This window comes from Mirounga angustirostris, unplaced genomic scaffold (assembly GCF_029215605.1).
Source record: "Mirounga angustirostris isolate CCGP_5_RB_7025 unplaced genomic scaffold, mMirAng1.0.hap1 SCAF_13, whole genome shotgun sequence".
Taxonomy (NCBI): domain Eukaryota; kingdom Metazoa; phylum Chordata; class Mammalia; order Carnivora; family Phocidae; genus Mirounga; species Mirounga angustirostris.
In genome coordinates this window covers 93351093-93376042 of record NW_026991721.1, presented here as the reverse complement: position 1 = coordinate 93376042, position 24950 = coordinate 93351093, and the positions used below count along the sequence as shown (strand labels likewise).

Sequence of the window (24950 nt, the reverse complement as noted above, 5' to 3'; positions counted from 1 at the left end):
GGATAGAATATGACTCTAAAAATGAAAAATAAAAATGTTTCTTTTAAAAAAAGGGATTGATGAGATGTTGGTTGAAAAAGGGAAAAAGAAAAACTCAAAAAGAAAAGAAAAAAAGACAGTTAAAAAAAATTAACTTTGAAAGACTAAAGAATCATGGTAAAAAAGCCGTGAATTCTATGTGCAGTAGTCCCCTAGCGCTGGCGTTCTGCCGTTCTCATTGATCGGTGAACTTGGTCTTGGCCGGCTGTTCTCGCTGATCTTCTGGGGGAGGGGCCTGTTGCCGTGGTTTCCAAATGTCTCTGCCGGAGGCGGAAGTGCCCCGCCCTTGCCCCCTCCCGGCTAAGTGATCTGCTCGGGTTTGCTCTCCGGGGCTTTTGTTCCCTGCGAGCTTTCCGTCCAGCTTTGGAGGCGGAGCGTGAAAATGGCGGCCTCCCAATCTCCGCCCCGGGGGAGCCGAGAACTCGGGGCCCCGCTCCTCAGTGAGCCCCCAGAGAAAAGCCGTCAGTCACTCCCGTCTCCCCGGTCTCCGGCCACACTCCGTGCTCCCCCGGCCTGTGACCGCGCGTTTCTATCTCTGGCTCCCGACCCCCGGTGGAGTCTCCAAACCCAGCACATCCCTGCGGTGCACTCCCGCGCGGCTCCTCCCGGGGGAGGAAGGGGAGTCTCCCCGGATCTGCCGCTTGTGGGGTCCCTGCTGGAGGAGCAGTGGCCCAACTGTGCCGCGGATCACGGTCAATGGCCACCCCGAGCTGAGAGCCCGCGCCTGGGCTCCGCCTCTGCAGCCGGCTTCCCTGCTCCGTTACCTGGGAGCTCTGCCACACTCAGGCACCCCCGGTCTTTCTGTGACCCCGAGGGTCCTGAGACCACACTGTCCCGGAGGGTCCCACCCCCCGCTTAGCCACCAGAGTGACGTCCCTCGGCGGAGCAGACTTTTAAAAGTTCCGATTTTGTGCTCCGCGGCTCGATCACTTGCCAGAAGCGGCCGACGGAGGCCCCTCCCCCGCCGTCTATCCTCCCGAATATCGCCTCGGATTCACTTCTCCGCACGTCCTACCTTCCAGAAAGCGGTCGCTTTTCTGTTCAGATTGTTGTTGCTATTCCTTTCTTCGATCTCCTGTTGAGTTCGTAGGTGTTCAGAATGGTTTGATCCCTATCCAGCTGAATTCCTGAGAGGAGACGAAATCCAGGTCTCCTACTCCTCCGCCATCTTGCTCCGCCCCCGAGTTGTATTGTGTTTTATGTTATTTTTCTTTAATGGGGAAAAAATCAGGACATCTGCAAGTGCCTCATTCTAATGAGGCTGGGGCACGGAGGGAGATGTGGTGTGGGGTCCAGGCATGCTGTACTAGTCATCACCATCAAGCATAGGGGACTTGGCCATTTGGGGGATTCCAAGGAGAGTTGGGGTTCCCCACCATGGCCCTTGAAGGCCCTTTGGTGAGATCACCCAGCCTTGCCACAAGGTTACCTTTTGAGACTCTCAGGATGGACCCAGAGCCTTCGATTCCTTGTTGTCACAAGTACAGCATGCTGGATATTTTCCTGGTATCTTTGTGCAAACTCAAATTCTATTTTGTTTTTTATGTTTGCCTTGGTGTTTCTAAGTATTTTAATGTCCTTTTTGTGGCTATGTGTCCTTCTGCTTTCCATTTACCACCTCTGTGACCTTGGGAAAGTAACTTAGGTACTCTCCAGCTTCCTGTTTTCTTCTCTATAAAGTGGGAATGATGCCTCCCTTGCAGGATGGCCAAGGGGATTAAATAGGACGAGATACACAAAGAGTATGACAGAGTGTCCACACCTGGGCAACAAGAGGCACACGTGAGTTTTTCTTTCCTTGCTTCCTTCGATCCCTTTTGAACAATGCCAGGTCAGGACCTGGGGCAGAATGACCAGAGTTCAGCTCTGTCCTTATACCGTCCCTGTGTTTGCTAAACTCTGTCCAGGTTGTTGGAGAGGAACAGACTCTGATCCTGGGGAGGAAGAATAGCTGGAGAGTAGTGCAGAATGGTGCAGTAAAAAGAGAACCGTCTTTGGAGTCAAACCAAGCTGCTCCACCACTCATGAGCTGTGTGATGTCAAGCAGATCACTGCACCTCCCTGAGACTTAGTCCCCTCCTGCATAAAGTGGGAATAATACTGCTTTTCAGGGTATTTGGGTCGAAGGAATCTGGGCCCAGAACATAATAAACATTTATTTACTTTATCCTGTGATCCTGGTTCTGGCAGCAGGGGGTGGAGGATGGGAGAGTAGGGGTGATATTCAGAGCCCCTTGTGAAAATAGTGGGACACTAGCAGACCTTTCCCATACCAGCCCCAGGAGGCACATGCTGTGGGAGGCCTTATACTTCTAGTGTTACAAAATTGACCATTTATTGAACACTTACTATGGCTTTTGAAATTATCCCATTTGAACCTCACGATAACCATCTAAGATAGGCTCTATAAACATTCCTATTCTCTGCATGAGGAAAAGAGAGATTAAGTCTATTTTCAACACCCATGGTTCTTGTTACCTCCTCTCCCTGCTTCTCCGAACGCTGTGGAAAAGACAGAAGGGAGGGGCCATTTTTTCCTATTTTATGGCTGGTTTGAGGCCTTGCCATGTCAACTCAAGTGAGGAATCAGAGGCCGGAAGTCAGAATCAGGAGATCTGGTTTGAGTCTTGGCCTGTCACAGGTTTCCTAGCTCTACGATCTGTGACTACACCTCCCCAACCGGGAGCACCTGCCCTCTCAGAGCCCTGGGGGTGTTAAATCAATTTTATGTGAAGGAACTGAGGAAACATGGAAGACTGCTCAGGGCAGGGACATCTGCTGAGCCCCCACTAGCTGAGGCCCAAGCTGGAGACATACCCCGAAGTTAGGAGGTGGTGGGAGTGCAGAAGCCAGCTTCTTCCCACACCCACCCTTTCCATCAGAGAAGAGGACAGTCTGCAGGGCCAAGCAAAGCAGAGCACAGTCTCCTGCGAGCAGGAAGCCTCCCCTTCTCCCCCATCCCCTCTCTGTCTCCTCCAGCTCCCGTGGTCTGGCCTCCCCAGTCTGTTCCCAGGGCCAAGCCCAGCTGTGGGATGAGACAGAACCAAGAAGCTGGTGCAGTGCATCATTCAAGCCCTTAAATTTCCCCACTGGCCACTCCTTGGACTCTCATTCCCATCTCCCCATCAGAATCGGCTCGTGGAAAAGGTCTCAAAACCACACACCCTGAGGCATGCGGCCTGGCAGGGGGAAGGGAAATGAAGCCTTATCAGGTGTAGGGCAGTGTGGTCACCATGGTGAACCATGTCATCTCCCTAAATCCTGGCCATTGGCCCCTGAGGTCAGTATTACATCCCTGCCTCCCGCAAGATTTGAAAGTGCCGTCCCTCCCTGGAGTATTAGCATTTTCCAGAAGCAGAGCCCGCCGCCAGGGGAATCAGCCCGTGAAGAGGGATGGATGCCAGTTGAAATGGGTGTTCTTATTTTTTTTTTTTAAAGATTTTATTTATTTATTTGAGAGAGAGAGAGACTGAGAGACAGAGAGCACGAGAGGGAAGAGGGCAGAGGGCAGAGGGGGAAGCAGACCCCCCGCTGAGCAGGGAGCCCGATGTGGGACTCGATCCCGGGACTCCAGGATCATGACCTGAGCCGAAGGCAGTCGCTTAACCAACTGAGCCACCCAGGCGCCCTATTCTTATTTTTTGACACAAGGGTCCTCTCGGTCGCCCGCAGACCCATCACTCAGGTATTTGTGTCCTTGTCCTACGGCCGTGTCCAACCCAGCTGTGCCTTTCACGGCTTCTCCGTCCTTCTCTGGCCCTGCCTGGCCCCCTGCCTTCCCATTGCAGAAACCAGCCCCCCTCCTGCTTCGCAGAACACCTGGCCTGCTGAGGCTCTCATCGATCCATCCTGTTGCATCCTGAGCGACTAATAGGTTCCCCAGGTCCCTCTCAACCTTGGACTTGGCAGTCAGACCTGCTGCTGGGCCCAGGGCCCTGCAGGACAGGAGGGCTGGGGTGGCGGCGGAGGGGGAGATGGGAAGAGAGCAGCTTTTAACCCCTCTGGTGGTAGCTGCCTTTGGTAAATCCCTTAGTTCTGTTGAACAGGTAGAGGTGAGGAGAATGATGTTTGGAAAATTCTACACTGCACGCAGAAACTCCTAATGTTCTTAACGTCGCTAACCCACACTTTCCCTTCTGCAAATTCCTTCCACTGCCTAGCATAAAAAGGGATCCCTTTCTGATTTGTAGAACTAGAGAATCCCTGCACTGAAAAAACACCAATGTCATTCTAGTCCAACTTTCCATCCAGCTGGCTTAATTCACTCTCTGACAGTCAGCAAGAGGGGCTTCAGTCTTTCCTTAACTACCTCCAGTGACAGGGAGCTCTCTGCCACTGCATCGTCAGGCAGCTTGAACAGAGCTAAGTCTGTCTCCCCATGACCTCCATCTACCCTTTGTTCTGGGGTGTAGTCCTTGAGGCTGCCAGGAGCAGGTGTGTCTCATGATGGTCCTTCCCACTCTTCCTCAAGCCAGGCACCCCCTTCCTTCAGCTGCTCCTCAAGTGACGTGGTGTCCATTCCCCGCCTGGTCCTGCTGATCCCCTACTCTGTTAGGATGTAGGGTCTTGCCCTTCCCCCACAGCCTCAGTGTCTAGTTCAGCTCCCCAGCAAGCGCCATGCACCCTGCCTCACACTGGGCATGTGCAGGAGAGTTTGAAATGAGAATTCCTATCCAACACCATGAAATACTTCATGTTTATGTATTTCCTATAATGTATATATGCATGCATATATGCTACCATGTATTTTGCATGGTTTATAACCAAGGACTGTATTTTGTGGATTGGATAATAACCCTGGTAAGAGGAGGCGATGGGGGAAGGACAGTTAGGATGTGAGTGGGTAGGGGAGGGGGTGAACAGAAACCAGATTTGTGAAGCATCTTCTAGGAGACAGACATTGTCCTGCTTCCTTGGTCTCTTTGTACTAACCCTGTGCAGTAGTAGATGTCCTTACTTCACAGATAAGGTCACTGAGGGGCAGAGGGGTGAAGGGAGTTGCCCCCACCAGCCAATCCCAGCAGTCCTAGAGCTGGGACTCACCTGGGGACTCAGCTTCCACACTGTGCTGTTTGTTGCTCCAGGTGTGGTCCAGGCTGGGAAAGGGGTGACAGATAGGAGATCCTGGGTGGCATGCACACTTCCCCCCACCCCCCGCCCCGAGGACTCGCTGCCCTTCTCCCCTCCCCATCCCCACCCTACCTTTCAGCACACACAAGAGAGTATGCTGGATATGATGGCGATGCTGTTTCCTTGTTTAAAGGGCAGCAAAGCACCCCACAGGTCAGTCAAATGGGGTACACCGGGCATTGATCGGAGCAGGGGCCCCAATTTATCTGACATCTGGGAGGTTCTTCCCTAGGAGCGCAGGGCACCTGCCAATTTTACAGGGATGAACGGTCCCTGGGCTGCCTTGGCCAGGCATCTCCATGCTGTGCCTAATCCTGCCATCCTCCAAGCTTCCCTGTCTCGTCCCGCTGAACTTCACTGCCCCTCTGAAGGATCCCAGGGGATTTGGCCTCTTTCCCAGCCAGGCTCTAGTGACTCTCCCTGCTACGCGTTCCGGGACCTGTGGCATTGTCCTCGGCCACCCCTCCCTCGCCCCTCCGGCTGCAGTGCTCCTTCCCCCATAGCACGCCCTGGCAGATCTTTTCTTGAGCCGAAGAGATGGCCAGCACTCCAGGAACACCAGCTCCTGTGGCCTCCCCTGACCTTCTCACAGTGTCTTTGGGGTCAGGTTCTCCGACCTTTATGCAAGTCGGATTTTGCTTTTTGTGAAAAAGGAAGGCTGTCTCTGAGGAAGACACTGTGGATATTCTCTCCATTTTACATATAGACCTAAATGAGGCTGCCCCCATGGAAACCCAGATGATTTAGGCCATTAAACAAAATATGGGTTTGATTTGAACTTTGTCGTAGACTTAGTTGCAAGTCCCTACACTCTAAGCTCCCAGAGAGCAGGGTCTGTATCTGATCCACCTTCTCTGCTGATGTCTTGGCGGCCCAGGGCCTGGCACTTAGGGCGCACACAGTGTCAGTTGAACAGACTTGTACTTTGGTCCCTTTTTGTTCTGCCTCGGCGAGGCACACCTGCCCATTGAGCTGTTGTGGGGATGAGTAAATGCAGGAGGAGGAAGTCTGAAGCCATACGTCCCAGTTCCTAGCATGCTTCCACATAGCATCTCTGTGAGTTATCCCATTTTACAGATGAAGAATGGAGCCTCTGAGAGGTTAGATGACTTCTCAAGGTCACACAGCTGGGGAGGGCTGACTCTGAGCTTGAATCCAGATCTTCTGCAAATCAGGGTCGGCAGGAAGTGCCTGAGCAGCATCATTGCCCCTCCTGATGGGGGCAGTGGGGAGGGGCTGCAGGGGGCACAGATAGAGGGGTGAGATTTACAAGTCTCCTTTGAGGTCCTGTGGGGGAAGGAAGGAGAGACCAGTGGGCTCTGAAGGCTCTTGAATGACAGCCCCTCCCAGGGTTATCCCCTCCCGGCTGCGGCCGCCAGCTTCCCAGACCACCTTATTGGGACCCATGACGGGAGGATGGGGGTTGGCAGGACCCTCCCAGAGCTCCTGTCTTTATCGTGCCAGGCCCCTGGGCTCCACCCTGCTACCTTTTCCTTGTTAGAAAACACACCCAGTGTGGGTTTTTCTCCCCAAGTCCAGAGATGCACACCCCCAGGCCCCTCCTAGGCTCTGTGCCTGCGGCCCTTGCTGCTCATGTCCTAAGGGGCGTCTGGTCTCATGGGAGCAGGGCTGACTGGAGATGAGAAAGTAGAATCCTGGTCCCAGCGGTGTCCTTGTGTGACAAGGCAAGCCTTAGCATCTCTACAAATCAAGGGAGGTGGCTGCGATGCCCTTCAGAGCCCTCTCTCTCACCTTTTCATCTTCAATGATGTAGCAAAGACGTTAGAGTTCAAAGCCGACAGCCAAGAATGAATTCTTGAGAGTCTTTGGTGCAAAAAGGTGGTTTTATTAAAGCACAGGGATAGGACCCGTGGGCAGGAAGAGCTGCACGGGGGTCATGAGGAGTGGCCCATTGTATACTTTCAAGTTGGGAGGCAGTTAGGGATAGCGTAAGTCTCTAAGGAATTTGGGAGCAAGGTTTCCAGGACCTTGAAGGGGCTAGCTGTTGTCAGGAAAAGGTCATTTATTACCGTCTAATAAAACCTTAGTCATGAGACCCTTTAGATGTAGATCGATGGGCCATATGCTTGGAGGGGGGTGATTGCTAACATGTTTCTTGGGGGTTTAGGGATAAAGGAAATTTCTAAAGGAATTTTTATATGTTAAAGTAGACTCACAGGCTCTTGGGGGTCAGCGGGGGAGGGGAGCGGGTCAGACTAGGATTGCCTTTTGCCCTTAGCAAAGTGTCAACATCAAGGTAGTTGAGTCCCTAGAGGAAGGTCACTCTGCCTGTTTCAAGGACTTGGCAGTGGGCTCTAGGTAGTAAGTAAATTTAATAATTTCTCTTCTGCCTTTGTTTCCCACATCACTCAAAGTTCAGGAGGGTGAGGAACCTGTGCGGGGAGGAGTCTGGGGTCACTTTGAAGACATCCCTGCAGTGACTATCCTGTAGCTGGGGCAGGAACTGGAGCACGGGGGTCTTGGGTTAGAAAGCCATCCGTTCTCTTGCCTTCCATGTGCAGAACCATGTCAGGGAGCTGCTCATCTCCCTGTCGCATGTTCCCCTCTGTGTGTGAGATTAAAATGCATTGTAGGATTGTTGTGAGGACTTAGACAAGCCATGTGGAATATTTAGCTCATTATCTGGAACACAATAAGGAATCAATAAACGTAACTCTTGTCGTTGCTTTTGGGAGCAAATGCCTGTACTTTTCTTTCCACTGGAGTGGAGACCGCCTCTTCCCAGGAGACCCCACCCCTCACCCACCACCCCCACCCTCTTCCTCACCTGCCTTGTCAGAGGCAAAGTTGGATTAAGACCCTTGTGTCTCAGTGGCATCATTCTGGAAAACCTCCTCCCACCCCTGCTCCTAGACAGCAGCTAGCTGGGGGGAGCAGGGGAGAGGCCTTCGCTCACAATCCCATATTTTCGTTTTGTTCGGGGCCTGCATTGTTGCCTGTTGGAGTGCAGTTCAAAGCCTGTCCTCTTATAATCATAATAATACCTTGTCTTAATGCAGCCACCATGCTCTGAGGAATTCAAAGGGTTTTTGTGAGAACTGTTTCCTGGGCCTTGTGATCTTGAGGGAACTGCTGTCCACCATCTTCGAGGAAAACAAAGGCCTGGCTCTCGTAGAGCTAGATGTAACATTTGTGGGCATTTGTGATGGGCGAGGCACCAGACTAAGCACTTCATGTACTTCATTTAAACATCAACATGGTCCTGGGAGCTGGCTGCTGTTATTCTTCGTTCTCAGATTAGGGAACTGAGGCCAAGAGCCCCAGCCATGTGAAAAGGTCACTTGGTGTGTAAGTGGCCACGTTGGGGGTGGGGGGGAAACGGGCCTGCTCACCTCTGAACCCAGGTCTTGGCCACTGGGCGGTGCTGTGGGCAGGAGTGGTTATCCTCTCATCCCACTCAAGGGACTTCAATCTCTCTTTAAAAGAGCATTCCTGAGTGAGTTGGGGGAGGCCGCGGGGGCTTAGGAACATTCTTTTTTTTTTTAATGTTACGTTAGTCACCATACGCTACATCATTAGTTTTTGATGTAGTGTTCCATGATTCATTGTTTGCGTATAAAACCCAGTGCTCCATGCAGAACGTGCCCTCCTTAATACCCATCACAGGGCTCACCCATACCCCCACCCCCCAACCCCTCTAAAACCGTCAGTTTGTTTCTCAGAGCCCATAGTCTCTCATGGTTCATCTCCCCCTCCGATTTCCCCCCCTTCATTTTTCCCTCCCTTCCCCTGTGATCCTCTGTGCTGTTTCTTATATTCCACATGTGAGTGAAACCATATGATAATTGACTTTCTCTGCTTGACTTATTTCACTTAGCATAAACCCTCCAGTTCCATCCATGTTGATGTAAAAGTTGGGTATTCATCCTTCCTGATGGCTGAGTAATATTTCATTGTGTATATGTACCTCATCTTCTTTATCCATTCATCTGTTGAAGGGCATCTCGGCTCCTTCCACAGTTTGGCTATTATGGACACTGCTGCTATGAACATTGGGGTTCATGTGGCCCTTCTTTTCACTTCGTCTGTATCTTTGGGGCAAATACCCAGTAGTGCAATTGCTGGGTCATAGGGTAGTTCTATTTTTAACCCACAATGAGATACCACCTTACACCAGTTAGAATGGCAAAAATTGACAAAACAGGAAACAACAGATGTTGGCGAGGAGGTGGAGAAAGGGGAACCCTCTTACACTGTTGGTGGGAATGCAAGCTGGTGCAGCCACTTTGGAAAACAATGTGGAGGTTCCTCAAAAAGTTAAAAATAGAGGAACATTCTTTTTACTGAAGATGGGAATACAGGGCATCTGGGTGGCTCAGTTGGTTAAGCGACTGCCTTCGGCTCAGGTCATGATCCTGGAGTCCTGGGATCGAGTCCCACATTGGGCTTCCTGCTCGGCGGGGGGTCTGCTTCTCCCTCTGACCCTCCCCCTCTCAAGCTCTCTCTCTCTCTCTCATTCTCTCTCTCAAATAAATAAATAAAATCTTTTAAAAAAAAAAAAGATCTTTAGGGGTGCCTGGGTGGCTCAGTCAGTTAAGTGTCTGCCTTTGGCTCAGGTCATGATCTGACGTCCTGGTTTAGAACCCAGAGGTGGGCTCCCTGCTCAGCGAGGAGTCAGCTTCTCCCTCTGACCCTCCCCCCTCTCGTGCTCTCTCATTCTCTCTCAAATAAATAAAATCTTTTTTTAAAAAAAGATTGAAGATGGGAATACAGAAGCCCATAGAGGCTGAGAAACTTGCTCAGGTCAAGGTGCTGTTGCCCAGCACCAGCAGCGGGGTCAGACCCATGGCCCTGCCTCTGGCCTAGGGCTGCGCTCATCCGGCCTGTGCGCCCATGTCTCCCAAGGAAGCACTGTGGACCCTCAGGGGCTTCATCCTCTCTCTCCTCCAGGCCTTTTAAACCTGGAGAAGCTGCTCCGGCAATTCCTTATCTCCAAGGACACCCTCTCGGTCCGGATGCTGGATGACACCCGGGACCCCACCCCACTCCTCAAGGAGATCCGGGACGACAAGACCGCCACCATCATCATCCATGCCAACGCCTCCATGTCCCACACCATCCTCCTGAAGGTGGGACCCGGGGGGGGGCGGTGGGCGGTGGGCTCAGAGCATCCTTCTCCCTCCTCCCTCCCCCTGAGCTGGTATGCCGCTCCCTCCTTGCCTTGGGTGTCACCGGAAAGGAAAGGCAAGATGAGGGTGATGTGGTAGAAGTATTAACTGTGGGTGCAGCCGAACAGCCCCAAGCCAAAACCCTCCCCACCAGGGTCTGTGGGTTCCCACAGGGCACTTGGTGGGCTTGAGGCCGAGGCTCTGTGCTGAGGGGTATAGAAGTATTTCTATGTTTGGACAACCAGGGCAGTCTCGTCGGTGTGTACAGCTGAGCATCAGCCCTCAGTGTCATCCCCGTACGGTGTACTAGTTTACAAAGCTCTGCCATGTGACTTCCCAGCCTGATCTCTCAATGACGAAATGGGGCAGGTACCCTGTCTGCCCTGGACAGGTGAAGAAACTGAGACTCCGCAAGATGAATGGCTTTGTCCGAGGCCCCGCTGGTGAGGAGCAGAGCTGAACGGGTACCTATTGTCTCCGATAGCCAACAGCAGCTCCTTCTACCCCCAGAATACAGGGGTCAGGAAGTCAGGTGTGGCTGGGCAGGGGGTAGGAGGGCTCCACGCTGGAGAAACAGTAGGAGACATCTGGGCAGGCTTGGAGTCATGTTGGCACTAGCTCCTGGCCTGGTGGCTGAGCTAGGCCTGCAATTCCAGATAGATGGACCCCGCTTGCACGCTCCTCTGTGGCCCCCAGCAGTGCCCCCAGCCCCTCCAGGCACATTGGCCTCTTGTAATGCCGTTCCAGTTGCACATTTAAATGCAACCCGCCATCTTCCAGGTTGCGTTTAAATGTGGAGCGAGGCTCCTTGTTAACCTCTGCCAAGCTGTGAGGAGCGGGGCAGACACTCAGATGATCGTCTCTCCCTCCCCCTCCCCACACCACCCCTCCCCAGCTAGTTTTTGTCTCGGAGTTAAGAAGAGATTTGAATGAGTTCTCTGAGTACTGAGGGCTGTCCCTCCAGCCCGTTGCCATAGTAATTCTCCACAGCTCCAAACCCACGTCTGTCTGGGCGCATATACTCCACTCATACACACACTCAAATGGAAATTTTCTCTTTTTCGCTTGTCTTGTGTCTGGGCCTATGATCAATGAAGTCATCAAGGATGGAAGAGATCCTCTAAGTTTCAGGGCCTCAGAGAGATAGGCTGAGGAGTCCCCGGGGAAGATGAGGGACAGGGAGGGAGGTAATGGTCCCCCCCAACGCCCCTTGCAGAGGGCAGACAGAATGCACGGTGCCCCCTGGTAGCCGGAGCTTGCCTGAACAGCCCCCAGGTGGAAGCCTTCTGGGAGCAGCCCTTATAATAATAATGTAATAAGCTCAGGAATATTTCATGGCTCCTAGCATATGTGGTTGGGCTCTTTTTGAAAAAATCATACGTCTATTGTTGAAATTTTGGAAAGTACAGAAAAATACAAAGAAGAAAATAAAAATCATTATAGCTTCTTCTTTCTTTCTTATAAGCCTTAACTTGGGGATATGATAGAAAAATCTTACAGATACATAGAAAAGAAAGACATTCCATCACCTGGAGACAGCCACTGTGAAATTTTAATGTCTATCCTTTTTACCTTTATAGACACATTTGTTTCTTTTCAAAATTATTATCACCCTGCACATACTCTTCTGTAACCTGCTTTTTTTTCCCACTTAATTATATGTCCTGCATTTTGCTTATGTCAATTCATATTTGTCTATAAATACTTTAGTGGCTACATCATTTCTTATCATATGGATATGCCATAATTTATTTAACCATCCCTTTATTGTTGGAGATACAGGTTGTTTTCAATCTTTTGCTATAATCAACAATGCAGGATGCACATCTTTGTACATAAATCTTTATGCACATTCATGAATATTTTCTTAGCATACATTTCCAGAAGTGAAATTACTCAGTTAAAGATATGTATGTTTTTAAGGATTTTGATATGATTTGCCAGATTGCCTTTTAAAAAGGCCATAACAGGGCGCCTGAGTGGCTCAGATGGTTAAGCGTCTGCTTTCGGCTCAGGTCATGATCCTAGGTCCTGGGATCGAGTCCTGCATCAGGCTCCCTGCTCAGCGGGGAGCCTGCTTCTCCCTCTCTCTCTCTCTCTCTCTCTCTCTCTCATGAATAAATAAATAAAATCTTAAAATAAAATAAAATAAAATAAAAAGGCCATAACAATTTATATTCCCACCAGCAGCGAATAGGTGTCTTACAGGACCCTTGCCAATACTGGATATTTTCATTAACAACACTTTGTTGTTGTTGTTTTTAATGGCTGTGCTTTTGAAGAAAGTTCTCCCTGTAATGATGATTATTAGCAAGTGTTTCTGCTGGGTGGACAGTAGCAGGGTTTCCTGAGACCACCTATTTGCCCCAGCCCCTGTGACCTCGGCACCAAGCCCATCACTGACCAGCGAGGCTTTGGAAACCGGCTCTCTTTGTTCCCATTTGACTTCCTAGTGCCCCCAGCATGCAGGCCCTGCATCAGGCCCTGGACTCGGGCTGCAGGCTCGTCCTTGCCGGGGTTAACAGCACAGCCTTGGGAGCACCCCAGGGAGGATGGACTCAGTATGGGAAACAGTGTGAGCAGAGAGCACACGGAGCTTCCGGGAGACTCACCGTGCCCATGTGAGCCTGGCCCCGGAGCTTGGCAGCGCTCTGCTGTCTCTCAATGTCAGAAGGATTTGCGGAGTAATCCCCTACTTTATTGAGCAGCTGTTCCAGCAACAAACGTCATGTTTACCCAGAATTCAGGTCTTAAAAACCAAGGATCTCTTGTCTTTTATCTCTGGGCAGCAGATTTCGCAAATGGGTTTTAACCATCTGACGGTGCCCTCTCCCCACCCCCTGGCCCCAGCCCATCCCTGTGACCAGGCTAACCAGGGCTCCCACCTGTCTAGGCAGTGGTGACAGGCACTGGGACTTTTCTGTGGATGGTGCTGAGCGTGCGGGGAAGGGAGGGACTGGGCAGCAGGCCGTACCAGCCTCTTGGAAGTGGAGGAGGAAACGTAGTTTTGTTTGGAGGAAGAAGGGAGGCCTTGAGCCCCCTGTGACCCCCGTATCCTCTTGCCCCAGGCCTAGAGCCCTTCTGTACTTCAGTTTGCATCGCAATGGTGGCAATAGAAGGACCCCAGACTGCCCTTCAAGGAGCCTGTGAGGGTTCCTGTAAGAATGCTCACAAAATTTTTGGAGCTCCTTGAGAGGTAAACACTTTGTAAGAGGAAAATGTAGTCACCCTTGGCCTTGTTTTCCCCTCATGCACCTCAACAGGCAGGACAAAAGCGGTTTCCCGGGGGCCCTGGGGCTGCAGGATGCATGATGAATATCTGCCTGTCAGAAGGCATGAGGGCCCTGGGGAGAGCTGGCTCATTATTTACCTGATCTACTTGTCGGTGTCTGTAGCACGTGTCACGCTCAAAGGTGGGCACACCGACAGGGGAGGGTGGTGAGGGGCGTCTGTGATGGCTACAAAGATCAGACCAGAGGGAGGCCGTTCTGATGTTGCAGCCTCCCAACCCTGGGATGATGGCACGGGGGTGTGCTGTGATCAAGGGTGAGGCATGTCACTGGCAACTTGTTCGTACTACTAATAAAGGACCAAAGTTTGCAAATGATTCACTTGTTTCCTACATTACTGCAGATTCAAAGACTCTGGTGAGTCTCGCTCGCTCACCTTTGACAGGGGCTGCGTTAATTTGAGAATCACCCGTAACCCGCAGACTCTCCTGTCTCTGCCTCGGCCCCAAAGAGAGCTGTCAGGACTTCCATCAACAGCACGGTCCTCCGGGGAGAGGACAGTTAGGTTAAAAGGATTGAAATTAGGCTGCCTGGCTTTAATTTCATCTTTTCCACTTAGGAGACATGTGATCTTGTGCAAGTTGCAAGGCCTTTTGGTATTTCAAGAGTCTTCAGCGGTCAGATGGGGGTGGATAGAGGAGGAATGATAACCCCACCGCATCGACTTAGCCCAAGTGAAATGCTTTCTAGTACCTGGCCCATGCTAAATAGTGGGTACATGGTAGCCACTGTGATTGCTAATAGTTTGGGAGATAATGATTTTCATGTTTTATTATTTGTTTCATTTCCTTGAAAGTCATTTTGGTTTCCTGTAATATCTGGTTATGTCCATGGGAATGTGTTGTGCATGAGAATGTCAGCTTCTACGAATGTCACTGCAAGGGTAGAGAGCAGGGTGGCAGTGGAGGCACCCTACTCTAGAGGCCAATGTTTCTGTTCTCCATCCTCCCAAGTCAAGGGCAGCGTAAGAACTGAAGGGTAGTGGGTCAAATGACGGACGCTTGGAACCCTCAGTGCTCATTCACTTCCAGTGAGTTTTTGTTTTCTGTCTAATCTCCCTCTCTTCCCTTTGCAGGCAGCTGAACTAGGGATGGTGTCGGCCTATTATACATACATCTTCACTAATCTGGTAAGACATTTTCACAGCTCACCTCCTTGGCGTAGAGTATGAATAACTAGGGTCAGTGGGGTGTGATGGAATGAAGCTTGGGAGATGGGGAGTGGGGGAAATCAAAGGAGAGGAACAGAAGTTAACCAGAGAGGCAAGGCATTGTAGAAACGTTACTGGCCTTGGGAGGATGGGAATTTGGAGAGTCTAATGCCTCCATCCAAATGCCACCGGCTACCTAGCACTGAATCCTCTGATGGATGTGTCTCCTCTCTAGGTCCAGTTACTGGCCTGCCATCCAGTCACCACGTTGCCAGACCCTTATGCTAAGTCAGAAGTAGGACAGCTAGGGCACAAAAGTACACATGTCAGGGGCGCCTGGGTGGCTCAGTCGGTTAAGCGACTGCCTTCGGCTCAGGTCATGATCCTGGAGTCCCGGGATCGAGTCCCGCATCGCGCTCCCTGCTCAGCGGGGGGTCTGCTTCTCCCTCTGACCCTCCCCCCTCTCGTGCTCTCTCTATCTCATTCTCTCATTCTCTCTCTCAAATAAATAAATAAATAAAATCTTAAAAAAAAAAAAGTACACATGTCATACAGTGTTAGAACTGGATGCACCTACAGGGGCTGTTATGGCTGCATCCCCTCATTTTGCAGATGAGAAAACAGGTTTATAGAAATTGTATTGAGTCAGGTTGGAGCACCAGCTTTGCCACACACCAACTGTGCACCCTTCAACGAGCCCTGAGCCTCAGTTTCCTTATCTGTAAAATGGGGATAAGAGCACATATGTTGTAGAGTTGCAGGCATTTTGAAATGGCGTCGTTTAATCTCCATGGAAGCATTTTGAAGCTGTATCATATTAAGAAATGGGAATGGTCATTGTGAAGGATACACAATCAGAGAACAGGAAGAACCTCGGAGAACTGTTTTTTTTTTTAAAAAAAAAGTGTTATGACTTTTTACTTGAAATGATTATAGATTCACAGGAGTTGCAAAGATAGTATAGAGTGGTACCATTTAACCTTAACCGCATTTCCTCTAGTAGTTAGATCTTACATAATGGTCATACGATATCAAAACCGGAATATCAGAACATCCAATCTGTCCATCCTATGTAGATGTGCGTCAAGCCCACTGGAACCAGGACAACACCATCCCACCACCACAAAGATCTCCCTCATGCCGCCATTTTATGGTCTCACCCATGGCCCGCCTTCCCACCACCCCTAACCCGTAGCAACCACTAATCCATTCTCCATTTCGACACTTTTATAATTGTAAGGATGTTATATAAATGGAATCATGCAGTATCTGACCTTTCTCACTCAGTGTAATGCCCTTGAGACCATCCGAATTGTTGCCTGAATCAATAGTTTGCTCCTTTTTATGGCTGAGTCGTATTTCTCAGTATAGATGTACCACCGTCGGCTGAACCATCCACCTACTGAGAGACATTTTGGTTCCTTCCTGTGTTTGGCTGTTACAAATAGAGCTGTTAGAAATAATCATTCAGAGAAGGGGTTTATTTTATTTTATAAATGCATGAGATGTCAAGAGCACTTAACTCAGTGGCCCGTCCATGTCGACGTGCTTTTGAGCACCTCTTATGTAGCAGGGACTGGACCCGGCATTAGGGATTAACATAGGAATAAGAAACAAAGGCTGCCTTTGAAAAACTCAAAGTACTTATTGTAGTGCAAAGTGGTAAATTCTATTAGATGTGGGTATAAAATGCTCTAGATCCTGGAGCAGGCAGGAAAGTCTTCACCAAAGAAGGGGCCTTTAGGCTGTGCCCTAATAGGGGGGTAGGGTTTTTTTTCTAGATAAAGAAAAGAAGAGCATTCTGGGTTAAGGGACAGCATATCCACATACTTGGAGATTTGAGATTTGGCCTGGCCTGTCCAGGAAACAGTGAGTCATTTCGGACTTATGGACTGCTCTGGGGATGGGTGTGCCAGTTAATGACTATTCACTTATCTATTTACATCCATCCTTGAAAGTTACCTATTTAGAGGATGTAAGGCAGATGTCCATTAATTTTAAGATCCTTGCTAAGTTAGGAAGCAGAATACAACCTCTACAGATTTGACTCTTGAATCTTAAAATGAGAAAGGTTCCCGAGCAGTTATGACTTTCTTGGTCGGCATGTGTGATAGGGTGACCTAGGAGATGGTGCGGTGTCCCTCCCTGGATCGAGGGACCAGATCTCCTGAAATGGCCTGCGAGGTTGAGAAGATGCCTGTCCAAAGAGACAGCCTCGGACCCTATAATCCTTCTTCATTTCCAGCCATAGGTTTTTATGAACAGCCTTTTCTTGGGGCCGCTGTGGAATTGTTAACCCTGAAGCGTCCTGAGGCCTTTGCTCTCAGAGTAGAGACATCTTAGAGGAATTGAGTGTAGCTTCTTTTCTGGTATAGGGTCTCCCGCCATAACAGACTTGCCAGAGAGCCACTCAGCATTCTCTCATTTGCTGCTACCACCACACAAAACTACCCGCTCCCTTGCTGGAATTTGTATTTGAATTCTAGCATGCATATAGAAGACCACACAGATCATCTGTGCCCAGCCTAGGGGACATTTTCCAAGTGAGCACACCTGTGTAAGCAGCTCCCAGACCCAAAAATAGAACCCAACCAGTACCCTAGAAGCCCCCCTCCCGCCCCCTCCCTGGCGCTATCCCGCAAAATGGAAAGCAGAAGGAATTTCTTTGTTTGCTTATGTATCTATTTTTTTCTACTGCTGCTGTAAATTAGAACATTAACATGTAAAAAGGGAGAAGAGGATTAGACTAGTCCCAGAGCAATGCAGGAGCATTTGCTTAAAGTAAGGAGACGTCTGGGGGAGCCTGGGCAAGTTGGCGGAGCAATAAAGGGAGATTAAAGTACAACTGGACTCCATCTGGGGAGGCTGGGAAGCAGAGGGAAGAGGCAGGCCAGGGCCCCCCCCTCACATTAGGCAGCCACATCAGCAGAGGAAGACAGAGCTGAGCAACAAGGAAGCACGGTGGTGAGTTAGCAGATGGAAGGAGGCCAGTCATTTGGAATGTGAGTTCCCAGGACAGTCCCTAGAATAAGGTGGAGTTGCTTGGCTTGGAGATTGTGAAGAAAGCATCCCCCACTACCTCTTCTCAGGACTGATAATAATGAGTGTGATGATTTATCTAGTGAGAAAAATCACAGGCTTATGAAGTCAAGAGACTCAGGTCAACACCCCACTTTGCCTTATACGCTTTGGGGGAGTCTCACTGGCTCTCTAAGCCTGTTTTGTCATTTGTAAAACAGGGATACTAAAACCTTACAAGGGTAGGTAAAAATGCATTATAAATTGAAAAGTACTACGGGTTTCTAAGGCATCGTATTTTTTTTATAACTCTGTGATACTTTCAGGTTTCAAAGAGCTTTCTCCTTTTCTGGGGGCATGGAACTGAACAAGCTGAGCTCTGGGAACCTGCCTCAGTCAGAGAGTTCTTTGAACGTAGAATTAACAGGACTCACACAGTTTGTAAGTTTGCAAGGGGAAATCAAAACAGTAACTGTATGAATGATGATGGCTGAGTAATATTCAGGAAAATAAAAAAGCAGGGCCACTGTAAAAATCAGTCAGTGGGAGGATATTCTGGAAGCCTCTTGTGAGTGCTTTGACTTTCTGGAAAGGACAGGCCCCTATTAAGAGGAAAGAAACTACCTTTTAAGTCCATTCTTCCTGCCCAATTGCCCTTGGAGTCTCGGAACAGAGAGAGGGGCTCTGTACAGAGGGAATGAGTTACCCTCCGTGCTTCTCCCATCCTTCCCCCCCCAACCCCCATTCAGATGCCACCCAGCCTTTCATACTTCTTTATTTCTATTCTGAATTCCTCAGGGATATCCATCATGGCCCAGCTCTGATCTCTGCCACGGTGATACAGCAGGTGGTCAGATTAGCTTTTTGAAAGTTAGTGCATGAGCTGGAAAGGCATGGGCCTTGGCATTAGGTAGACGTGATTTAGAACTCTGGTTTGACTAGCTACCGGCTGTGTGATCCTGTGCGAGTAACTTAACCTCTCTGAGCCTCAGAGACCTCGTCTGTAAGTGGACACTATTAATATGTGCCTCAGGAGATGGTATCCAGATAGCAACTGGCTCATAATACAAGTTTAGTAAAGAGGAGGTATTATTTTATGAAGTCCTGTTTATGCTTCTCATGAAAAGAACAAGAGATACTGTTTTTTCTGCCCAGCCTCTAATGGCCAGTAAAAGTGACTCTTATAATGCCATCTGATTTGTTTGCAGAGAATGAATTGAACTTGGTAGTTTAGGTATTATATGTGACTGAACTGACCAGAGTAGGGTTTGTGTGTGTCCGTTCTCATTCTTCATTCCCATCCAGGCATTAAGAAGGCTGATTGATACCTCTATTTTTAGTTTTTTGAGGAGCTGCCGTACTGTTTTCCAGAGGGGCTGAACCAATTACGTTCCCACCAGCAGTGCATGAGGGTTCAGATTTCTCCACGTCCTCACCAACACTTGTTATTTCTTGTCTTTTTTATTTTAGCCATTCTGACGGGTGTAAAGTGATATCTCATTGTGGTTTTGATTTGCATTGCCCTGATGATCAGTGATGTTGAACATCTGATCATGTGTCTGTTGGCCATCTAAGTACCGTTAGATCCAGTAATACAACTTCTGGGTCTGTTTATCCAAAGAAAACGAAAACACTGATTCAAAAAGATATACACACCCTCTATGTTTATAGCAGCGTTACTTACAATAGCCAAGATATGGAAGCAACCTAAGCGTGCATCGATAGATGAATGGATAAAGAAGATGTGGCGTGTGTGTGTAATGGCATATTACTCAGCATAAAAAAGAATGAGATCCACTGATATGAGGAATTCTTAATTGCAGGAAACAGACTGAGGGTTGCTGGAGTGGGGGGTGGGGTGGGAGGGATGGGGTGACTGGGTGATAGACACTGGGGAGGGTATGTGCTCTGGTAAGCGCTGTGAATTGTGCAAGACTGTTGAATCTCAGATCTGTACCTCTAAAACAAATAATGCAATATATGTTAAAAAAAAAAGAAGAAGGTAGCAGGAGGGGAAGAATGAAGGGGGGGAAATCGGAGGGGTAGACGAACCATGAGAGACGATGGACTCTGAAAAACAAACTGAGGGTTCTAGAGGGGAGGGGGGTGGGAGGATGGGTTAGCCTGGTGGTGGGTATTGAGGAGGGCACATTCTGCATGGAGCACTGGGTGTTATGCACAAACAATGAATCATGGAACACTACATCTAAAACTAATGATGTAATGTATGGGGATTAACATAAGAATAAAAAACCCAAAAAAACCCAAAAAAACCAAAAAATAAATAAATAAAATAAAAACCAAAAAAAAAAAAAGAATGAGATCTTGGGGCGCCTGGGTGGCTCAGTCGGTTAGGCATCTGCCTTCGGCTTGGGTCGTGGTCCCGGGGTCCTGGGATCAAGCCCCGCGTCGGGCTCCTTGCTCGGTGGGGAGCCCGCTTCTCCTTCTCCTCCCTCTGCCTGCCACTCCCCCTGCTTGTGCACACACTCTTGCTCTCTGTCAAATGGATGGGTAAAATCTTTAAAAAAAAAGAATGAGATCTTGCTATTTGTGATAACATGGATGGACTTAGACGGTATTATGCTAAGTAAAATAAGTCAGACAGAAACAAATACTATATGATTCTATTTGCATATGGAACCTAAAAAACAAAACAAGTGAACAACAACAACAACAACAAAAATAGAGACTCAAACATAGAGAAGAAATTGGTGGTCGCCAGAGGGGAGGCCACTGGGGGATGGGTGAAATGTGTGAAGGGGATTAAGATGTTACAAACTTCCAGTTATGAAAAAAATAAATTAAAGGGATGAAAAGTACAGCATAGAAAATATAGTCAATAATATTATAATAACTTTATATGGTGACAGATGGTAACTACACTTGCCATGGTGAGCGTTTCATAATATATATTATTGTCAAATCACTATGCCATACATCTGAAACTAATGTAATTTTGTATGTCAATTACATTTCCATGAAAATGAAAAAAAAAATTTTTTTTCATTTGAAAAAGAAGGCTGGTTGAGTTAGGGCTTCTGTAATAAATAAATCCAATTGACTGCTCTAGATTTGACTAGTTAATTACCCAACATAAGAGTTGGGAGAAGAATCTCCATCATGAGTTAAACTTCTAAACCTTCAATGCAGTTGACCCTATAGACGTACAGATTTTTCTCTCTGTCAGGGTGTGGCCAGCAGGAGAGTGAGTGTGCCAGCCCTGAGCTTTGGGGGCCAGGGAAAACTGACACGGGAGAGGAAGTGAGCCAAAGCTAGCTGAGAGAACAGGTGTCCAGCGCTTTTATTTATACATCTATTTTGAAATGCGATTTGGGGTAGTTTGTACTGGTTTCAGAGGTTCAGTTGGCAAAACAGCTTCTTGCCCTGCTTCTGGTTGTGATGGGTCAGGACTCAGTCCCAGCAGAGCGAATCTCTGATCAACAGGTGGGAATGGGCCTCTGAAGGTACCTGGGTAAGGGGGGAGGCCAGGGCAGAGGATTAGTAAACTTATTGATAACTTTAATGGTAAGCTAAGAGCCATGATGTGCATTTGGTCAGAGATCAGGAGAGGAACCAGAAGGAAGCAAGTCTTGGCAGGTAGACCAAGGTGAGGGTTCAGAGTCCAGGCCCAAATAGGGGGCAAAGCAAGGCAACCAAGAAAATGACTCTTTAGAGTCTCCAAAGACACAGATGCATAAGCATAAGCAATCTGAGCACTGGTTCCTGCCTTTATCCAGATTTCTTTCTTTCTTTCTTCCTTTTTTTTTTTTTCCTGCAAGTTTTTAGTGTGGTGAAGCATATGTAACATGAGATTTGCCATTTTAAGTTTACAATTCAGTGGCATTAATTGCATTCACAGTATTATCCGACCATCATCACTATTTCTAAAACTTTCATCACCCTAAACAGAAACTCTATCTGCGGAACGGTGACCTCCCATCCCCCTCCTCCCAGCCCCTGGTAACCTCCTATCGCCTTTCTGTCTCTACGCATTTGCCTCTCCTTGGATATTTCATAGAAGTGGAATCAGACAATATATGTCCTTTTGTATCTGGCTTATTTCACTTAGCATCCTGTTTTCTAGGTTCATCCATGTGATAGCATGCAGCAGAACTTTATTCTTTTTTTCTTTATAATGTGGTCAAATATACGTAACATAAAACTGACAATTTTAACCATTTTTAAGCATACCAGTTAGTAGTAATAAGGAATAAGTTTTGCAGCCATCACCACCATCCATCTCCAGAACTCTTTTCAGTTTCCTGAACTAAAACTTCACACCCGTTACAATAACTCCCCATCCCTTCTTCTTCCCGACCACTGGCGATCATCTGTCGCTATGAGTGTGACTATTCTGAGTACCTCTCAGAATACAAATACCTCTCAGAAATACAAAATTTGTCCTTTTGTGTATGGCTTATTTCACTTGGCATAAAGTCTTCAAGGTTCATTCATGTGTCAGCATTTCCTTCCTTTTGAAGACTGAATAACATTCCACTGTATGTATAGACCACATTCTGTTTATCCATTCATTCATCAGGAGATACTTGGGTTCCTTTACCTTTTTGGCTATTGTAGATAATCCTGCTACGAACGTGAGTATATAAATAGCTGCCTGAGTCCCTGCTTTCAGTCATTTGGGGCATATACCTAGGAATGGAGATGCTAGATCATATGGTAATTCTGTGCTTAATTTTTGAAGAACTGCCACACTGTTTTCCAGAGCGGCTGCACCATTTTGCATTCCCACCAGCAATGTATGAGGGTTCTGGTTCCTTCGTATCCTTACCAATACTTGTTTTTATTTATTTTTTTAATAATCGCCGTCCTAATGGATGTGATGTGGTCAGATGTGTTTCTCGTTTCTGTTTGGAGTTTGCAAATCAAAAGAGGCAAGAGTACATGGCTGAAGTTGAGAGTCAAGCTGATGAAGAAGCTTTGTAATGAAAGAAAGTAGCCAGTGTATAAAAACCCAGTCAGACCTGGTGAAAACCCCTAGGTCAGGAGCTTCCTAGCTGTGCAGCCCTGAAGCTCTTGGAGACCTCAGTTTCTTCATGTGTAAAATGGAAATAATAATATCCATTATTTTTGGTAAAATTAAAAATTAGCTGTTGATCGCACTTTGGATCTGGTAGATAATGCCAACTGCTATAACAGATAAACCCCCAAACCCCTTGGATTTACACAATGAAAGTATATTTCTCATTCAACTCACGTCCCCAAAGGATGTTCCTGATCAGTGGGCAGCCTTCCATCATGTCATGTGGAGGCCTAGGTTTCTTCTGGCTTATAAATAGGTCCTCTTAGGGGCCAGGAATGGGAGACAACCATGGAGATCAGACACCGGAGGATGTTATGGCCCAGGCCTGGGAGCGGCGCATAGTATTTCTTTCTCCTCACGATTCCACTGGCTAGCCCTCAGTCACAGGCCTGCACCTACCAGGAAGGGGGGTTGGAAAATATAGTCTACTGTGTACCCAGGCAGAAGAGGAAATGGGCTTGGTGATCAGTTAGTAATATCGCCACGTTATTAAATTATTAATCATTGTCACACATCTCTCTCATGTGTGCCGGAAAAAGCAATTGACGTGCTAAGCCCTGGCAAGTCTGTTTAGAGGGCAACTGATCCTGTCCGTGGAAGTCTGATTAGCACCTAGATGCAAGGGTATCAGCTCTCTCATAACTGGAAGGGTCCGTGCCTCCAGGTGGGGCAGGCCCAGGACAATTACAGATTCACTGAGCTTGTTCCATGCCTGGGTGTGGAAGGAATCTCTGTCTTCCTCTCGGCCTCAGGCTTTGGCGGGGGTGGACTGCTGTTCTACAAGACTGAGGGAAGTTTGGACAAAGGACACGAGGAATTAAGGGCCTTTGGGCAAAGCCCAGTTGGCTGCTGGGACAGCAGAGATGCCATCCAAAGAGAGGAGGTAACGGAGGAGGCACCTTTGGAGCTAATAAATCTGGAGGGATTATCCAGCTACTAATGAACCCAGGGAGATTTGCAACCACTGCCTAATAGGAAAGATAAAATCACCCTAATCTATTGTTGGAGAGTGCAGATGGGCCCTGGGCCAAAGGAACGAGCTGCCGCTGTGGCAGGGAGCGGTGTCGAGATTTACGGTTAAGGGTCAAAAGTGGTGAAATGTTAGCGGAAGGCAGGAAGTCACTGGGCACTGGAAGCAGGAGGCTGTGCTACCTGGGCTGGCAGCTGGGTGCTGGGCTCACCCCTTCACTGTCGTGGCCCAGGCAGGGCCCAGGACTCTGGGCTCCGGGGGGCACCGCCGTGCCAGAGGCCAGGCTGCCATCTGTGGGGTGTAGAGAGAGGCAGCGGGCACGGCAGGGTTTTTCCCTTGGGGAATCTAGAGAGAAGGGCCCGGGTGCCCGGCTGTGCCGTGCTGGAAGGCATGGGGCAGGGGTACGGCAACAGGAGACCTCATCCTCTAGGGGACAGGCAGTGAAGCAGCTGTGCTTCTAGTTACAGCCCTGCTGTGAACCACCTGAGTGACCCGATAACAGTGATGCTTGACTTCGCAAATACCTTCTACATTCAAGGCTCTGTAATAGGTGCTTCTCTGTTATTTTCGCACGTAAACCTCAAAACACTTCTAGCAGAAGACAGTGTTTTATCCCCATTTTAGAGATGAGCAAGCTGAGGCTCATAAAGCTCAAAAGTAGCGGAGCCAGATCATGAGCCCAGGCAGGAAGCCCTTAACCACTTCACTCTGTCGCATTGGTCTAGGCAAGCTATTGCCCCTCGCTGGGCTTCACTCCATCATCTGTAAAATGATGGCGTTATGTTAGGTGATCTCTCAGGGTCTTTTCAGCCCTGGACTGGTTTTATCCTACACCCCACTGGGGGCATTTCACTTCCCCGCACCCTCGGACTGAGATGTTTCCTGGAGATGGGGGTGGGGGACAACCCTCGAAATTGGAGGGCCCACGTGGCCCATGGGAGTAGTTTCTGTTCAGCTCACAGCTCCTCCGATCCCCAAAGAGTAGCCGGGTCCCAGTGAGTCCTGCAGGATATAACCCTTCTCTGCCCCTGTCTCTGTCTTGTTTGGGCAGAGTGAATCTATGCAGCCAATTTTTCTCCTCTGGGTTCATTTTATTGTCAAGCAGACCAAGTCTATGTTTATTTTTCTAGAGGTCTATCAGAGAGATTAGCCATAAGTAATTGAAATTGCTAAAATTATTACA

General features: G+C 48.6%; 1 protein-coding gene across 7 annotated transcripts in view; it reads left to right on the top strand.

The window, feature by feature from the left end:
• Window positions 1-24950, top strand: part of GRIK4 (glutamate ionotropic receptor kainate type subunit 4) — a 424832-nt gene that overhangs the window by 269052 nt on the left and 130830 nt on the right. For all 7 annotated transcript variants that reach the window (XM_064577326.1, XM_064577324.1, XM_064577328.1 and 4 more), the window contains 2 exons: window positions 10081-10259; window positions 14664-14717. In XM_064577326.1, the coding sequence (XP_064433396.1) occupies window positions 10081-10259; window positions 14664-14717 (233 nt within the window). The remainder of the gene's footprint in view (window positions 1-10080; window positions 10260-14663; window positions 14718-24950) is intronic.